The sequence below is a fragment of the Nicotiana tomentosiformis genome, chromosome 1 (genome assembly GCF_000390325.3).
Source record: "Nicotiana tomentosiformis chromosome 1, ASM39032v3, whole genome shotgun sequence".
In the NCBI taxonomy this organism is placed as follows: Eukaryota; Viridiplantae; Streptophyta; class Magnoliopsida; order Solanales; family Solanaceae; genus Nicotiana; species Nicotiana tomentosiformis.
The window spans coordinates 15,991,763-16,005,695 of record NC_090812.1 but is presented as its reverse complement, the minus strand read 5'-3'; the positions used below and the strand labels follow the sequence as shown (position 1 = coordinate 16,005,695).

At 33.5% G+C, this 13,933-nt stretch overlaps 2 protein-coding genes across 2 annotated transcripts; both read right to left on the bottom strand.

Annotated features, from left to right (window-relative positions):
- Positions 1 to 2,549: 2,549 nt before the first annotated feature.
- Positions 2,550 to 4,786, bottom strand: LOC138902186 (uncharacterized). The gene is made up of 3 exons (XM_070190048.1): positions 4,708 to 4,786; positions 4,478 to 4,555; positions 2,550 to 3,394 (listed from the first exon to the last, which is right to left on the bottom strand). Exons 1-3 carry the CDS (start codon positions 4,784 to 4,786, stop codon positions 2,550 to 2,552), a joined length of 1,002 nt encoding a protein of 333 aa, XP_070046149.1.
- A 6,071-nt stretch (positions 4,787 to 10,857) lies between these two features.
- On the bottom strand, positions 10,858 to 13,617 carry LOC117275411 (altered inheritance of mitochondria protein 21-like). The gene is made up of 6 exons (XM_070189999.1): positions 13,515 to 13,617; positions 13,183 to 13,379; positions 12,589 to 12,727; positions 12,301 to 12,491; positions 11,575 to 11,721; positions 10,858 to 10,905 (listed from the first exon to the last, which is right to left on the bottom strand). The coding sequence occupies exons 1-6, from the start codon at positions 13,615 to 13,617 to the stop codon at positions 10,858 to 10,860; spliced, it is 825 nt and encodes a 274-aa protein (XP_070046100.1).
- Between the last annotated feature and the right edge of the window lie 316 nt (positions 13,618 to 13,933).

The window sequence follows — 13,933 nt, the reverse complement described above, 5'->3', positions numbered from 1 at the left end:
AAAGAGAACTACTCTATAGATATGGAGTAATTAATCACAAATATGTTTAAAGTAAAGGAAAACATAAAACGATCCAAACTCGGGTCTTGAGTGAGGATTGAATGATGAACTCCTTGTGCTTTTGCTTCTTCCACTCCTCCTTAGCCTCCTTAGGTCTCCAATGTGTCAAAAGTCCAGAAAATAACGTGTTTCATGTATTTATACCAAGTAGGGTCCGGCCCAAACAAAATCACCTTTTTCTAGCCGAAATAGGACATTTACTCTGTAAAAATTGCACAGGCGTATCGCATGGGGAGACGTGCCATGCGGGGTATTATTGCGTCCAGAGAGTTGAAATCTGTCAGACAGCAAGAAAATGCACACGTGCGGCACCCCAAGCACCGCGACAATGGGGATTTCTCAGAGTATAGATGTTTTCGTGCGTTTTGACGTCCAGACTTGGTCCTCGACCCCCGAACACGATCCTGGCTTAATCCCTTAGGCTTTTACTCAGACTTCAAAGCTTTAAATCACTCAAATTCATTCCATAATATCTACATAGCTCGGAATCACTCCTACAAGGCATAAGGCACAGAATAAGTACAAAACACTAGCGATTACAGCTCAAACTCAATAAATGTGTAGTAAATTGGAGTGTAATAAGCGACTAAAATACGAGATTATAGCCTAATATCAACACCCCACACTTAAACCATTGCTCGTCCTCGAGTAATCAAACTACACTTCATAAAGGCACGACCCTTTTAAACAACTCTCATAACTCAGCATACCAAGAATATTTAAAACAGATTAAGCACAATACCGTATCATCCTAGCCTCAAGATTTGACTCAAAAGCACCACACTTTTTTATAATCTGCTCACTTACTCTAACATAGAGGTCAACGACATTACCTTTCCTTCGTGAATCAAGTGCCCTCACACAACAAACGAGTGTAGTTTCACACACAATAAAATTTAAGAACAATTAAGAACTCAAGATAGAAAGACTTCACTCACTCTCAGAAATAACATTCATATGCCACAAAAGATGCACCATAGGCTTGCCCGTAGTTATTAGTACTCTACTAATTGAGTTCATTCAGTCAAGGATCAAGTAGGACTTTCACTGGTTGTAATGTAGGCTGCGGGATGGGTATGATACATTTAGATATAAGAGTGACTAAACCTCCACAAACACTTTAATACATATAGATTAATAATTCAAAACACCACACTTATGTCAAACCATAAATCCACCTTCACATCAATATACATCAACTCCCTACTTCTTTAAGCACAAATACATCAAGAGTAACCACTATCAAGGAATATATTTTTCTTTACAATACAACTATTTCTTTCAATTTCTTTTCTTATTCAATTCAAGTGGCTCTTACTTTTTCAAAACATTACACATTTCTCCTTATTTCAATAGTTTTACTCAAAAGCCAAATCAACCACCCCACACTTCAATTTTTACAAAATTCATAACGAATTCAAGTGCTCACGAGAGGTAAAAGATTTAAATAGATGATCAGTTCGAACAAATGGGTAGGGCTTGTAATGTGATTGCCAAAGAAACATGATCACAAACTCAAAGGGGTTAACTAAGATACATAACAATTAGGTGGGTAAAAGAGTATAACTGGCTCAACAAAGAAATGCCTATATCACTTCCAAGACTGAATAAAACAACTATTTCACTTTGAAAACACATGGGGCAAGTTCTAGACATCAAATGCAATGCACAAAATAACATAAAATCTCACACCCACATGGCAGATAACTCACTCAGGATCGGACTCATCAAGACACTATAGTCAAAGCAGTTAAGCAAAGTTAAGATCATACAATTTAAGGTACTTATACAAGAGTCAAAAACTGAGTCTAAGCGTCACACTAAAACACTCACTATTCTCAAGGAATAACAAGGTTAAGAGATATTGCCTTCCATTCAATTCATAGCACAAGGTTTCCTACTACTAACAAAAATAAAAACTAACTATACCTGGTTCAAACAAAACCCTTGAAAAAGAATCGCGGCACAAAGAAAAATCAAGGAGGAATTAATACACTACCTAACAAAAGAAAATCCTTTTATCTTTTCTTTCGACTTTAATCCCTCAAGAAACCACAGAATGATATCCATTGTCGGAAAAAATCAAAAATTTTAAATTTTTTATGTTTTTTTCAATTTTTTTATCTCTAACTCTTCTCAACCTTTTTGGGGTGCACCCCACACTTATCTTTCTCACTCGCCTCAGCCTTCTCTTTTGAGCCCTTCACTTTCCACTCAACACTTGTAGTTGGCTTCTCTTTTTTCATCCCCGTTTCTACATTCATCTCGAAAGTTACAGCCTCCTTACCCACTCTAAGCATGAGCTTTCTCTCATGTATATCTAGTATTGCTATACCCGTTGCTAGGAATGATCTTCCTAGGATAAGGGGGACCTCCTTGTTCTCCTCCATATTCACCACTATAAAATCCACTAGAAATGCGAACTTATCCACCCGAACTAACACATCCTCCACTATCCCCTAGGGAATCAGAGTCGTTTGATCCGCCAGCTACAAAGATATTGGCACATACCTTATCTCTACAATCTCATTCTCCAGTTTCCTGTAAATAGACAGAGGCATTAGATTAATTGAGGCACTAGAATCACATAGAGACTTATCAAAATTAATAAAGCCTAAAGAGCAAAGTATAGTAAAACTCCCTGGATCTCCATATTTTTGTAGGAGTTTGTTTTGCAATATTGCACTGCAATGCTCTGTGAGCTTCACCACTGATGTCTCCTCGATTTTCCTCTTCTTTGTAAGGATCTCCTTCATGAATTTGGAATAAGCAGGCATTTGTGAGAGAACTTGTGTGAATGGCATATTTACATTAACCTGTTTCAGCACATCCATAAATCTCTCAAATTGCTTGTCCAACTTTTCTCTACATAGCTTTTGAGGAAAAGGTAGTACAGGTACATGCTCGCTCTCATTATGTTCCTCCTTTCTTGATTTTTCTTCCTCCTTCTTCTTCTTCTTCTTCTTCTTCTTCTTCTTCTTCTTCTTCTTCTTCTTCTTCTTCTTCTTCTCAGTTTTCATAGGGACTTTCTTCTTTTTATCAACATCATTCTTTAGCTGCTCTCCATTCTTTTTTTCAAGTATCACCTCTTTATGGATCGGGGTGGGATCTTTCAACACTTGCCCACTTCTCAGAGTTACAACATTCACTGTTTCCTTGGGATTTCTCTCAGTATCAGCGGGGAGAGTTCTTGGAATCCTCTCAGATAATAGAGTCACTAGCTGCCCAACCTGTCTTTCTAAGTTTTGAAAATCATTTCCTAGTTCTTTGATAGCCGCTCCATGTTCTCGTATAGCTGCTGTGAGCACGTAATTTTTACCATACAAAAATGCTCCTACAAAATCCACAAAAATAATTTTTTTAATTGTTTTTAATTGTTATAGAATTTTTAGGAATTTCTTGTTGATTGTTTGTTTTCATTTAGTTGCATTTTTGTCCATATTTAAAATCTTAAAATCATAGAAAACACCATAAAAAAAAATTCAAATCTTCACTACATGTCATTTTAGGATTTAATTGCATTTTTAGGAATTAATTACTTATTAATTATAGAATTAATACATTAAAATCACAACAAAAATAATTTAGTAACTTTACATGCGTTTTTAGTTAATTAATTTAGTCAATTCTTAGAAAATATGTAAGTAAGTTTAATTTTGCAAATGTGATTTAGGTTAGAATTTTAATTAATTTGGGTTAGATTTTAAAAGCAAAATAAGAAGGAAGTAGGCTATTGGGTCTTTAATGTCATTTAAGCCATTTAATTTGAGGCCCAAAATCCAAATCTGCCTGCCCCAGTTCACTTCACTCGGTCCACACAACCCATAACCAAACAACAACGTTTTAGTAATGCCCCATCTCAACCATTGATCTTTCATCATCCGACGGCTAGGAACTGAACCCCCAAACCCCTTGAACCCCTCCCATCTCTCTCATCTCTCTCACTCTTCAACCCTAGCCACCTTAAATCCCCAAAATCCCTCACCGGCGGACAGTCTCAGAACGATCTCAAATTGTCACCAAACAACCTTCTTCTCCTCCTCATTCCTAATCCCCAAACCACTTCATTCAAAAATCCTTACAACTTGGAGTGCAAAAATCCCTACAAGGCATAAAACACACAATAAGTACAAAACACTAGCAATTACAACTCAAACACAATAAAAGTGTAGTAAATTGGAGTGTGATAAGCGACTAAAATACAAGATTATAGCCTATCATCAGCAGGTTGAGTTATGATGCATCGTTTTGCTCATTTTCATTTCATTTATTTCAGTTCAGTTTAGTTCATGCAGATCATTAACTCTCCCATTTACCAATTCAGTTTTTTTTATATTTAGTTCAACTCGTTCATTAACGCCCCTAAATTAGACGTTTGAATATACAATGCATATAGACACTGAAAAGCATGACAGACCAATATGGACACCTGATAGTAGAGGACAATTCTCAGTATCATCAGCCTGAGAAATATTTAGATAGAGAAGAAGCATATCTGCGACAGATACAAGGATATGGCAAAAGTCAATCCCTTTCAAGATGGCCTTTCTCACTTGGCAAGCAGTAATCAATTACTTACAGATGATAGAGTCTCGGTGATTGGGATTGTGTTAATTCCTAAGTGCTAATGCTGTAGGACACCATCACCTGAGGCCATAGAGCATTTATTTTGCTCAGACACATTTGCATTAACAATCTGGTCTGTTTTTTGTGCAGCTTTTGGCATTAATTACAGGAACACTCAACTGATACAGCTACTATATTCGTGGTGGAACCTAATAACTATGAATACAGTAGCATTGTTCATTACCAAGGTGCTGCCACAAATCATAATATGGGAATTATGGAGGTCCAGATGTGCCAGCAAATATGGAGTAGAGCTCCCTTCTATCCAAAGATCTGTAGTGCTGATTGGATCCAATCTTTCCGGCATAGTAAAGTAAAGGTTTGGACAACTGCAGATGGAGTCAACATGGGAAAAGTTGCAAGATATCATTGATCAACCAATTAACTTCAGAATGGTCAAGATAGTGAGATGGTCTAGACCACCCATGCCATTTTATAAACTAAACAGTGATGGAAGTTGCATAGAAGGGTCGTGTGGTGCAGAATGGGTGATTAGAGATCATTGCGGAAACTTTATAATGCCATACTCCTTTTATATGGGTAAAGGCACTAGTAACTGGGCAGAAGGACAGGCCATGCTCATTGGATTACAACTGTGCACAGTAAAAGGAATTGATAATATTGAGGTTGAAGCAGATTCGAAAGTATTAGTGTCAGCCGGCAATGAAGAATCAATTCGCCATGGAGGCTACTTCAAATAACAAAGAAAATTAAACAAATGCTGAAGGAACAAGGAGTAAAAGCTAGACATTGCTACAGAGAAGCTAGCAAAGTCGCAGACAAGTTAGCAACGCTCAGCCACATTCACAAGCAACAAACAATCTTCTATGACTTTACTGGATTACCAAGGAAAATAAGAGGGTTACTTCAACTGGATAAGTTGGAAGTGGCTTCATTTAGAATTAGGCAGATGAAAGCATCAGAAATTCACTTTGAGCCACCATGATGTATGTTAGTAGCTAGTAACTGTAGTAGGAATCTGTTAGAGCATCTTTGACAAACATCCATAGAGCTTGAATACAAGTTCTCAACTGCTAAGAAGGGTTAGGTCTTTTGCTCCCTTTCCAAGTGTACTCTCTGGCAATTTTACACAAAGGAATGTAATAGTAGCGTTTAAATTAAAAAAAAAAAAGAATATACAGTGCATACAAATCTAGTTTTAACATATTTTGAGTTGATGAAATATAGTTGCAGCAATTCCATTCATTGTCTTGAGTTGTGCTGATACAGGCTAAATCAATGAGATTTTTAACAAGTTGGGTTTCATCAACAACGGCTAGTTCTTTTTATCCTTCAAACTGACTGAAATTGAGGATTCTTAACAAAAGTTCTTACTAACCTCAAATTTTTAGCCGATGAAAAAATTTCTTATGTTTAGTAACCTTATTGTTAAAATTGTTTTCTCTGCGAAAAAATGTTACTCCAATATTACTGAAAATTACTTAGACCACACAAGTAGTTTTTTTACTCCTAACAAATAGCCCAACTATTGCTCCAATAACCAGCACTTAGACATTATTAAGCTATAAAACGCAATAGTATCCACTGATCAAATTATCATTAAAACAACTATATCCTCTACCATGTACAATTACATATTTCATAGACGTTTATGCTCACACAAACTGGAAAATAATCTAGAGAGCTAAAATAGTTTTTCCAAAGTAATATATTTTATACGAAAATATATTTCATGGAAAACATTATAAATTAATATACCAACGACACTTACACTTTTGCAATCTTGGAGGTGGAAGAAGTCGTAACATCCTTTTTCCCCTTGCCTTTTTGATTTTCTCTCCTTTTTCTCTTACAACCAACATTATTTTTGTTGGTTCTAATGCTTGAATCTTCTTTGGCCGAGATATTCATATTTGAATCTTTTCTAGCAGGACGATTCCAATTATATTCATCTTCAACTGGTGAGAGCCTATTAGTACACTATGGAACACAAGGAAACTTGATGAGCTAATTCAAAAATATTTATCAATTCTTATATAGAAAACATTTTCTGATATATTGCGTATAACCTGTTTGGCCATAGATTTTGCCAAAATAAATTTAGATTTTATTTGGCAAACACATGTTTGGCCATAGATTTTGCCTATATTTTGGCAAAATCCCAAATCCCAAATTCCAAATCTTAAAACCAGCTCAATAGCTGGTTTTGGGCCAAAATATCACTATTACATTTTTTAAAAATTGCCCCAAACTTTTATATTTTATAAAAGAGCCCACCATTTATTATTTTGTAATAATGTTGTTTCGTCTTTTCGGTCACTTGATAGTATATCATGTAGTTCATTATAAAAATGATAATTTTGTATCAAATTTATTTATGTTCAGGACTATGGTTTGCGATAATATAATAAATTTATTGATAATGGTACTGTTGGGTATTTGTGATAGTTTTTAGAACTTGTGGGTATAAGTCATGTTTCATGTTTTTCCAAAATAAATTTGGGAAATATGTTTTTAAAACTGATGTCCAAACACATTTTCATCTTCAAACCAAACTTCACCCAAATCAGATTTTTCAGAACAAATTTGGGATTCTATGGCCAAACGCTAGCTTAAAGCTCCGAATTTTGCAAACAAATACTGAATTTTTCTTTTCACATTTTCAGTGAGGTCCTGTCTTATGTAAAATCAATAAATCATATGAAAACAAGTCCAAAATTATACATCTCATACAACTTAATTACAAGAAAAAATCTTAGTGTTTATGGTTCCTTGTATAGCACAAGAGGATATTACGTTTTACTGATCGAACTAATGGACCAATAAAAATAAAAAATAAAATAAATATTTCTCCAATAAAATTCTACTAAAATTTATGTTGTGTTAGGATATATGGTGTTGACTGTTGACATAATAAAACAGAAAGGTATGAATCACCTTGTAGAGGTCACTGAAGGAACGGAATTTCATACTTCTTGGTACTCCTTGCTTCAAATAGTAGTTTTGATCTTTTTCATCTCTTAGGGAAAGTTTCGAGTCACTATCTGCGTTGTTCTCGTTCTGCATCACAAAAATCAACCATTGAAAGGAGAAATTATATAGAGAAATTTTAAATGCCAAAGCAGAATAAATAAAGTATATATCGATGTAACTGTGTGATCAATTTCTATAACTAACGTAACTTCACGTTAAAATCTACAAGCTTGATTAATTTTCGAGTACTGTTCTTAATGAGAACGTTGAATATTTTGATTTTATTTGCTGGGCCCAGAAAATCTGTTTCTAACTTCAAGCTTTAGCAATAGAAAATAGTGGATCACACGAGAATATAGTCTCCCCATTGACTCACCAGAAACCCAATCCACCCGAAGAAACATAAAACACAGGTATCATATATGATAGATTAAGTTTGCTAACTCTATATATAGGAGTATATTTACTACGTCGTCGACTCGTCGTCAACCTTAAGTATATGCAACACATATACAGGAACTAATCAACATTATACTTGTTGCGATTGTTAATTAGAATATACCTAGCACAAAATATTTGAAGTACTAGTTTTTTCTGGGATTTCAACTAGCGATATAAGTATTGTTAATTAGGATGAAATTAATTAAGGTTATTGGTAATTACCTGCAGATAAAGAGAGGAGATGGATCGAAACTTGGTTTTCTTCTTAGCGTTAGCGGGGACACGAGTACTCTCTTCTTCCATATTCTTCATGGAACCCTGCACACTGCTTTCTACGCCGTCTCCGCTGCTACAGGAATCGCCGGTGAGCTGAATAAGCTGTAACGCCGCCGTCATCTCCGCCTCCCTCAGCTTCACCGTTGACGACGATGCAGATTTCTTCATTAATTACGTACAAATATTACTACTAGTTGTAGTAGATATGGAGAGGCCCCGAGAGAGTATATATATTGCGTGAGAATATGGCTGATCTATGTGCGTTTGAAATGGGAGAAGAGTTGATATCTATATATATATATATAGAGAGAGGGGTACCGTGTTTCTATTCCTCATGCGGGTTTCCTGGTGGAATTAATGACGAAGATATCTTTGATTTTTTTTAAAAACTTTTTGGGCTTCGCTAAATAATTAACTTCAGGGACAAGGTTGCAATTTAAGCAATTCTTTTGTTTACTCTTTCTTTTTCTAAAATGGTAAGTGATTCGGCAATGACCTATGTTCAACGTAAATATTATAGGGTAATTACTGTTGACTTTAAGGGTGTGGATTCTTAATGAAATTGGTAGCCATACCTTCTGTGTGAGATAAATATATTTTACATTTATAATTGGACAAGTCGTGAGTTTTTTTTTTAATTGTTTCTGCCATACGGTGGCAGCGCCCTCCATAGATTAAAAGTCAATACCAATTAACTTAGAAGGGATTTTATATACTTGAGGAGTTATTGAATTTAGACGCAATATTCTCAGATGTTTGGGAGGAAGACATTTTCACGATTCTCGAGAGAACATGTATCTATTGATTTGATGTAAATACCAATTTAGAGTTTGAATAAAATTTTTCTCCTAAGAAAAAAGCACACCCTTTTTGCAGACAAGCTTTGAAAATAAACTTAATTCATAAAATGGTAATTAAAAAAGAACAAATGAAAAAGCAAAATTGTGTTGTCTTCCTAAGGTGACCTAAGTCTAAAATTGAAAATGAATTGAATACAATTCTAACATTCAAAGAAAAGATTAAAATTGAATTTTTTTTTTAAAAAAAAACAAAAAACAAAATTTGATTCTCTAAAAGTTAAAATTTCAAGCTAAATGTGACTTTTAATAAATTGTTGTGGTTTTTCTTCTGCAGCTTCCATTTCTTCATAGAGCTCATCTCAAGTTTTCTATTTCTCCGCCTGAATTCACTTGTGGTTGCGTATAGTGTTTGGAGAAGACGTTGTCTCTGCACTGTTCCCTACTTTCTCACTATGGTCGGTAGATCTTCTGAATATCAAGTAATATAATAACTTGTAAACACCGAGGGAAAACCTTAGTTTAAAGTATCAAGAAATTTATCATATAAATTAAACTTGAGATTAGTTAAGAATAATAGAAAATCATAGTTAATCAATCAAGAAATTGTCATTTTCAGTTTAAAGTACAATCTAAAATATTTTTGCATAAAGTTGATGAAATCATTCTCCCGTTCAGTTATCTTAAGTGTAAAATATGTTCTTTCTGAAGAAAACATTTTGCTATATATTACTGAGAATTACTTATATCAAACATTAATAACTCTCGCCTCTATTATGTACTATACATTACATATTTCATCTACCTTTATGGTCATCGAAGCAGGAGATTTTAATGATCTAGAGAACTGAAATAGTTTTGTAAAGTCTTCTTTTACAAAAGGGAAAGATTTATAGTATTACCAAATACTTACATTTTTACAATCTTGGAGGTGGAAGAAGTCGTAACATCCTTTTCTCCTTTGCCTTTTTGACTGTCTCTCAATTTTCTCTTACAACCAACATTCTTTTTGTTGGTTTTGATATTTGAATCTTCTTTGGTCGAGAAAATACTCATATTTGGATTTTCTCCAACTGGGAGATTCCAATTATATTCATCTTCAACTGGTGAGAGCCTATTAGTACACTATAGAGTTCAAGGAAACTCGATAAGATAAATAACTAGTTTAGCTTTTTTATTTTTTATTTTGTCAAACTTCTTAGCTTAGAGAAAAGGTTAGTGATGGAATAGACATAAGGTAGTATGAATCACCTTGTAAAAGTTAGTCATGCAACGGAATTTTATACTCCTCGGAATTCCTTACTTGATATAGTATTTATTATTTTTTTTGTCTCTCGTCAAAAATTTCGAGCCACTATTGAAGTCTATCTTCACATGTAACTCTGTTGATCTCAAACTCACCTGAAAATTATGTATAGCTAAATAAGAGAGAATGAAACAAAGTACTTCACCCTGTGCTTAGGTCCAAGTTTTCAAAAAACTTAATATAAGTCAATTGTGAAATATAAAATTCTTTAAATACCATTGATGCCGTTTTGTTTTTGTTGTTGGTCAAGTAGTTCCTCCTCGAAAGAATCCTGTTGGCCCTTTCTTGTTTTACTTTCGTTGTGTTCTTCAGATCTCTCGTTTTGTATCGCCTGTAAATTCTCTTCGGTTTTTAATAAAGGATTGGATATAGAAAGTGCATTGTGGAATATAAAGAGCTTGTTCAACGAAAGATCTTTTAAATAAAGGATTGGAGATAAAAAGTGCATTGTGGAATATAAAGAGCCTGTTCAACGAAAGATTCATGTTAGCAGAAATTAGTAAAATGTTTCCTCAATATTAATAATTAGTTCAAACTTGGCAGAAATTTGTAAAATATTCCCTCAATATTGATAAGTTCAAACTTGAAAAAAATGTTATAATGTAACATAAAAAGACATAAGTTAGTGATCAATTACCTCACGGAGGTTAATAAGGGAATCGAACATCGTACTCTTTGATATTCTCTGATTGATTTGGTAATTTTGATTTTTATTGTCTTTCATTAAAAGTTTCGACATATTATCATCGTTATTGTCCATTATGGTATGGTTATAATTGTCTGTCAGACTATCTTCACAAAAGACTACGCTGCTCTCAAAATCACCTGAAAATCATACATAACCAAATCAAAGGAAATGATACATATAAAATGAATAATACAAGTTTGAAAATGTGGAATAGAATTCTGCAATCTAGTGTCTGCCTCACTACAGCTGCGTTATGCCATTTAGGTACAGGATTTCAAATATCACCCAAAAAGATTTCGCCCTTGTCAATGGGTAGATCCACTCGAAGTAGGTACGAACTTATACATTGTATTCGACTCGAATTAGATAATCGTTCATATAAAATTTAGGATTCACCAAAATATACTGATAGGAGTCAATTGTAAGATGTAGAATTAATTAATTACCATGAATGGTTTTTTGTTTTTGTTTGTCAGGTAGTGTCTCCTTGGAAGTGCCAGCTCTTTATTGTGTATTTCAGGTTTCTGGTTCTTTGAAATACTTAGACAATTCCAATTGTATTCCTCTTCAGTTGATGAGAGCCTATTCGAACACTGTGGAAATGAAAGGATACTTAATGAGCTAATTAAAGTAAGTTTAGCAATCTTTTATATTGTCAAATTTCTAAGGAAAAAAAACGTAAGTACTTTAAATAATTGTGTACAATAATGTTCCAAATTTCACAAAGAAATACTAAAAAAGAAAGAAGGAACAATCTATTGTTAAACAATACTAGCAACTTGTTGAAAATATTTGGGCTAGGTTTTTAAAAAAAATGGTATACTTAGGCTAGTTTTTTGCAAACTTACCCAAAAGTAAATATTTTCTCTACCTTAGATAATATAAGATCAATGGGATTGAAACCATTTTTTGAATGTAGTTTGTCCAGGTAAACTTGAAAAATGCATATGGAAACAAGTCCAAACTTTTACATCTCATACTAGTGACAAAAAAAGTCAAATGACCTTAGTTTATGGTACCTTATTATAGCAAAAGTGGATATAAACTTATTGCTCAAACTAAAAATAAAGAGATTATTTCTCCATTAAGACTCTACGTACTAGAGAATATAGGCTGTGTTGTGGTGGTGGCCATAAGAAAAATAGATAGAAGGAATCGTATGAATTAATCACCTTGTTTATGTCAACAATGGAATGGAATTTTTTACTTTCTGGTATTTCTCGTTTCAAATGATAGTAGTCTTGATCTTTTTCATCTCTTATTGGAAGTTTCAAGCCATCATTGATGTTTTTATCCTTTAAAGTGCGATCAGAATTATTTGGGAGACTATCTTCACTTGTGACGATATTGAGATCAAATTCACCTGAAAATCAAGCATAACCAAATAAGAGGGTATGATACGTTCAATTATTTAGAAAAATTAATATAAGTCAACAGTGAGATGTAAGATTCTATAATACCGTTGATATCTTCCTGTTGTTGTTGTTGTTGTTCGAAAGAACCTTCTTGCTCATTTTCCTTTTTGCTTTCATCCTGTTCTGGAGATCTTTTATTCTGTATCACCTCCTTACAGCTTTCCTCTTCATTTTCATTAGGTGACTGGAGGTAGAAAAATATATTGTGTTATATAAAGATCATGATCAATGAATTATTGAAAATCAAATATTCACGTTTGCGGAAAGTAAAACCTTCCTTAATATTAAAGGTTCATAGTTGAAAAACAAAGTAAAATATTCCCTCGGTATTAATAGGTTCAAGTTTAAAAAACAAAAGTACTAATAAAAAATGTTCAATTAGTTATGTCAAGCTCTATATTAGAAATTAAATAAGTTTTGGATAATTTCATACATAGCATAAAACCAAATCTAAAAATATTGAAAAAGATAGACTTGTGCTTATTCTTGAGAAAAAAATGCAACAGGAGAAGAATTTATTTATTTACCTTGGTACGGATTAATGGATAAAAAAAATTAAATCAAAGTATATAAGTGAATTTAAAAACTAAATTCTCGTATGGTGTTGACATAAGTAAATAAGCATAAGACATGAATTACCTTGTTGAGGTCAAAAATATTATTGGAACTTAACATTGTATTCTCTGGTATTCTTTGTTGTAATTGGTAGTCTACATCTTTCCCGGCTTCCATCGGAAACTTTAAATTATCATCAACGTTATTGTTTCGAAGGACGCGATTAGAATTTTTTGACAAGCTATTTTCGCCTAAAACTATGTTGCTCTCAAAGTTATCACCTGAAAATCATACGTAACAAAATTAATAAGAAGGAATAATACAAATGGAACGAACGATGTAATTCGATGTGAGTTCAAAAGAAGTTATAATTCATTTAAATTATTTTTAAAAAGGTTATATTCTATATAAATTACCCTTTTGTTTTTGTTTATCAAGTAGTTTCTCCTTGGACGAGCCAGCTTGATCCTTTCCCGTTTTGCCATCATTCTGTACTTCAGATGTTTGGTTCTGAATCATCTTCTTGCTCGTATCTTTTTTGTTTTTCTTTTGTGATGGGTGCAGATTGAACATATACTGTGGAATACAAAAGGCAATATTTGTTGAAATTGTCAAAAGTCCCACATCGGTGGATGATAATTTTGAATGGGAATTTCACCCTATAAAAGGAGGCCTAATGTTTAGGATTTAGATACACCTCTCATTTGCCTTTTTTATCTTCTTAAGGCATTTGTATCTTCTCTCTTTAGTATTATTTCACTTGTAATTTTGGAGTGGAATAAAATATTGATTGTGTCCGAAAAAGTAGGCAAAATTGGCCGAACCTCGTAAATTT

What these genes read in the sequence shown, in the direction of transcription:
- LOC138902186 (XM_070190048.1), bottom strand. Translation starts at nt 4,786, where the DNA reads ATGCCAAAAGCTGCACAAAAAACAGACCAGATTGTTAATGCAAATGTG. An exon ending in TAAATGCTCTATGGCCTCAG is followed by an intron (nt 4,556 to 4,707) that starts GTGATGGTGTCC and finishes TATCTGTCGCAG; the next exon opens with ATATGCTTCTTCTCTATCTA. An exon ending in ACTATCAGGTGTCCATATTG is followed by an intron (nt 3,395 to 4,477) that starts GTCTGTCATGCT and finishes TGGATTTTGTAG; the next exon opens with GAGCATTTTTGTATGGTAAA.
- LOC117275411 (XM_070189999.1), bottom strand. Translation starts at nt 13,617, where the DNA reads ATGATTCAGAACCAAACATCTGAAGTACAGAATGATGGCAAAACGGGA. An exon ending in CCATTGTTGACATAAACAAG is followed by an intron (nt 11,722 to 12,300) that starts GTGATTAATTCA and finishes TCATTTCCACAG; the next exon opens with TGTTCGAATAGGCTCTCATC. An exon ending in AAAACAAAAAACCATTCATG is followed by an intron (nt 10,906 to 11,574) that starts GTAATTAATTAA and finishes TTCGTTGAACAG; the next exon opens with GCTCTTTATATTCCACAATG.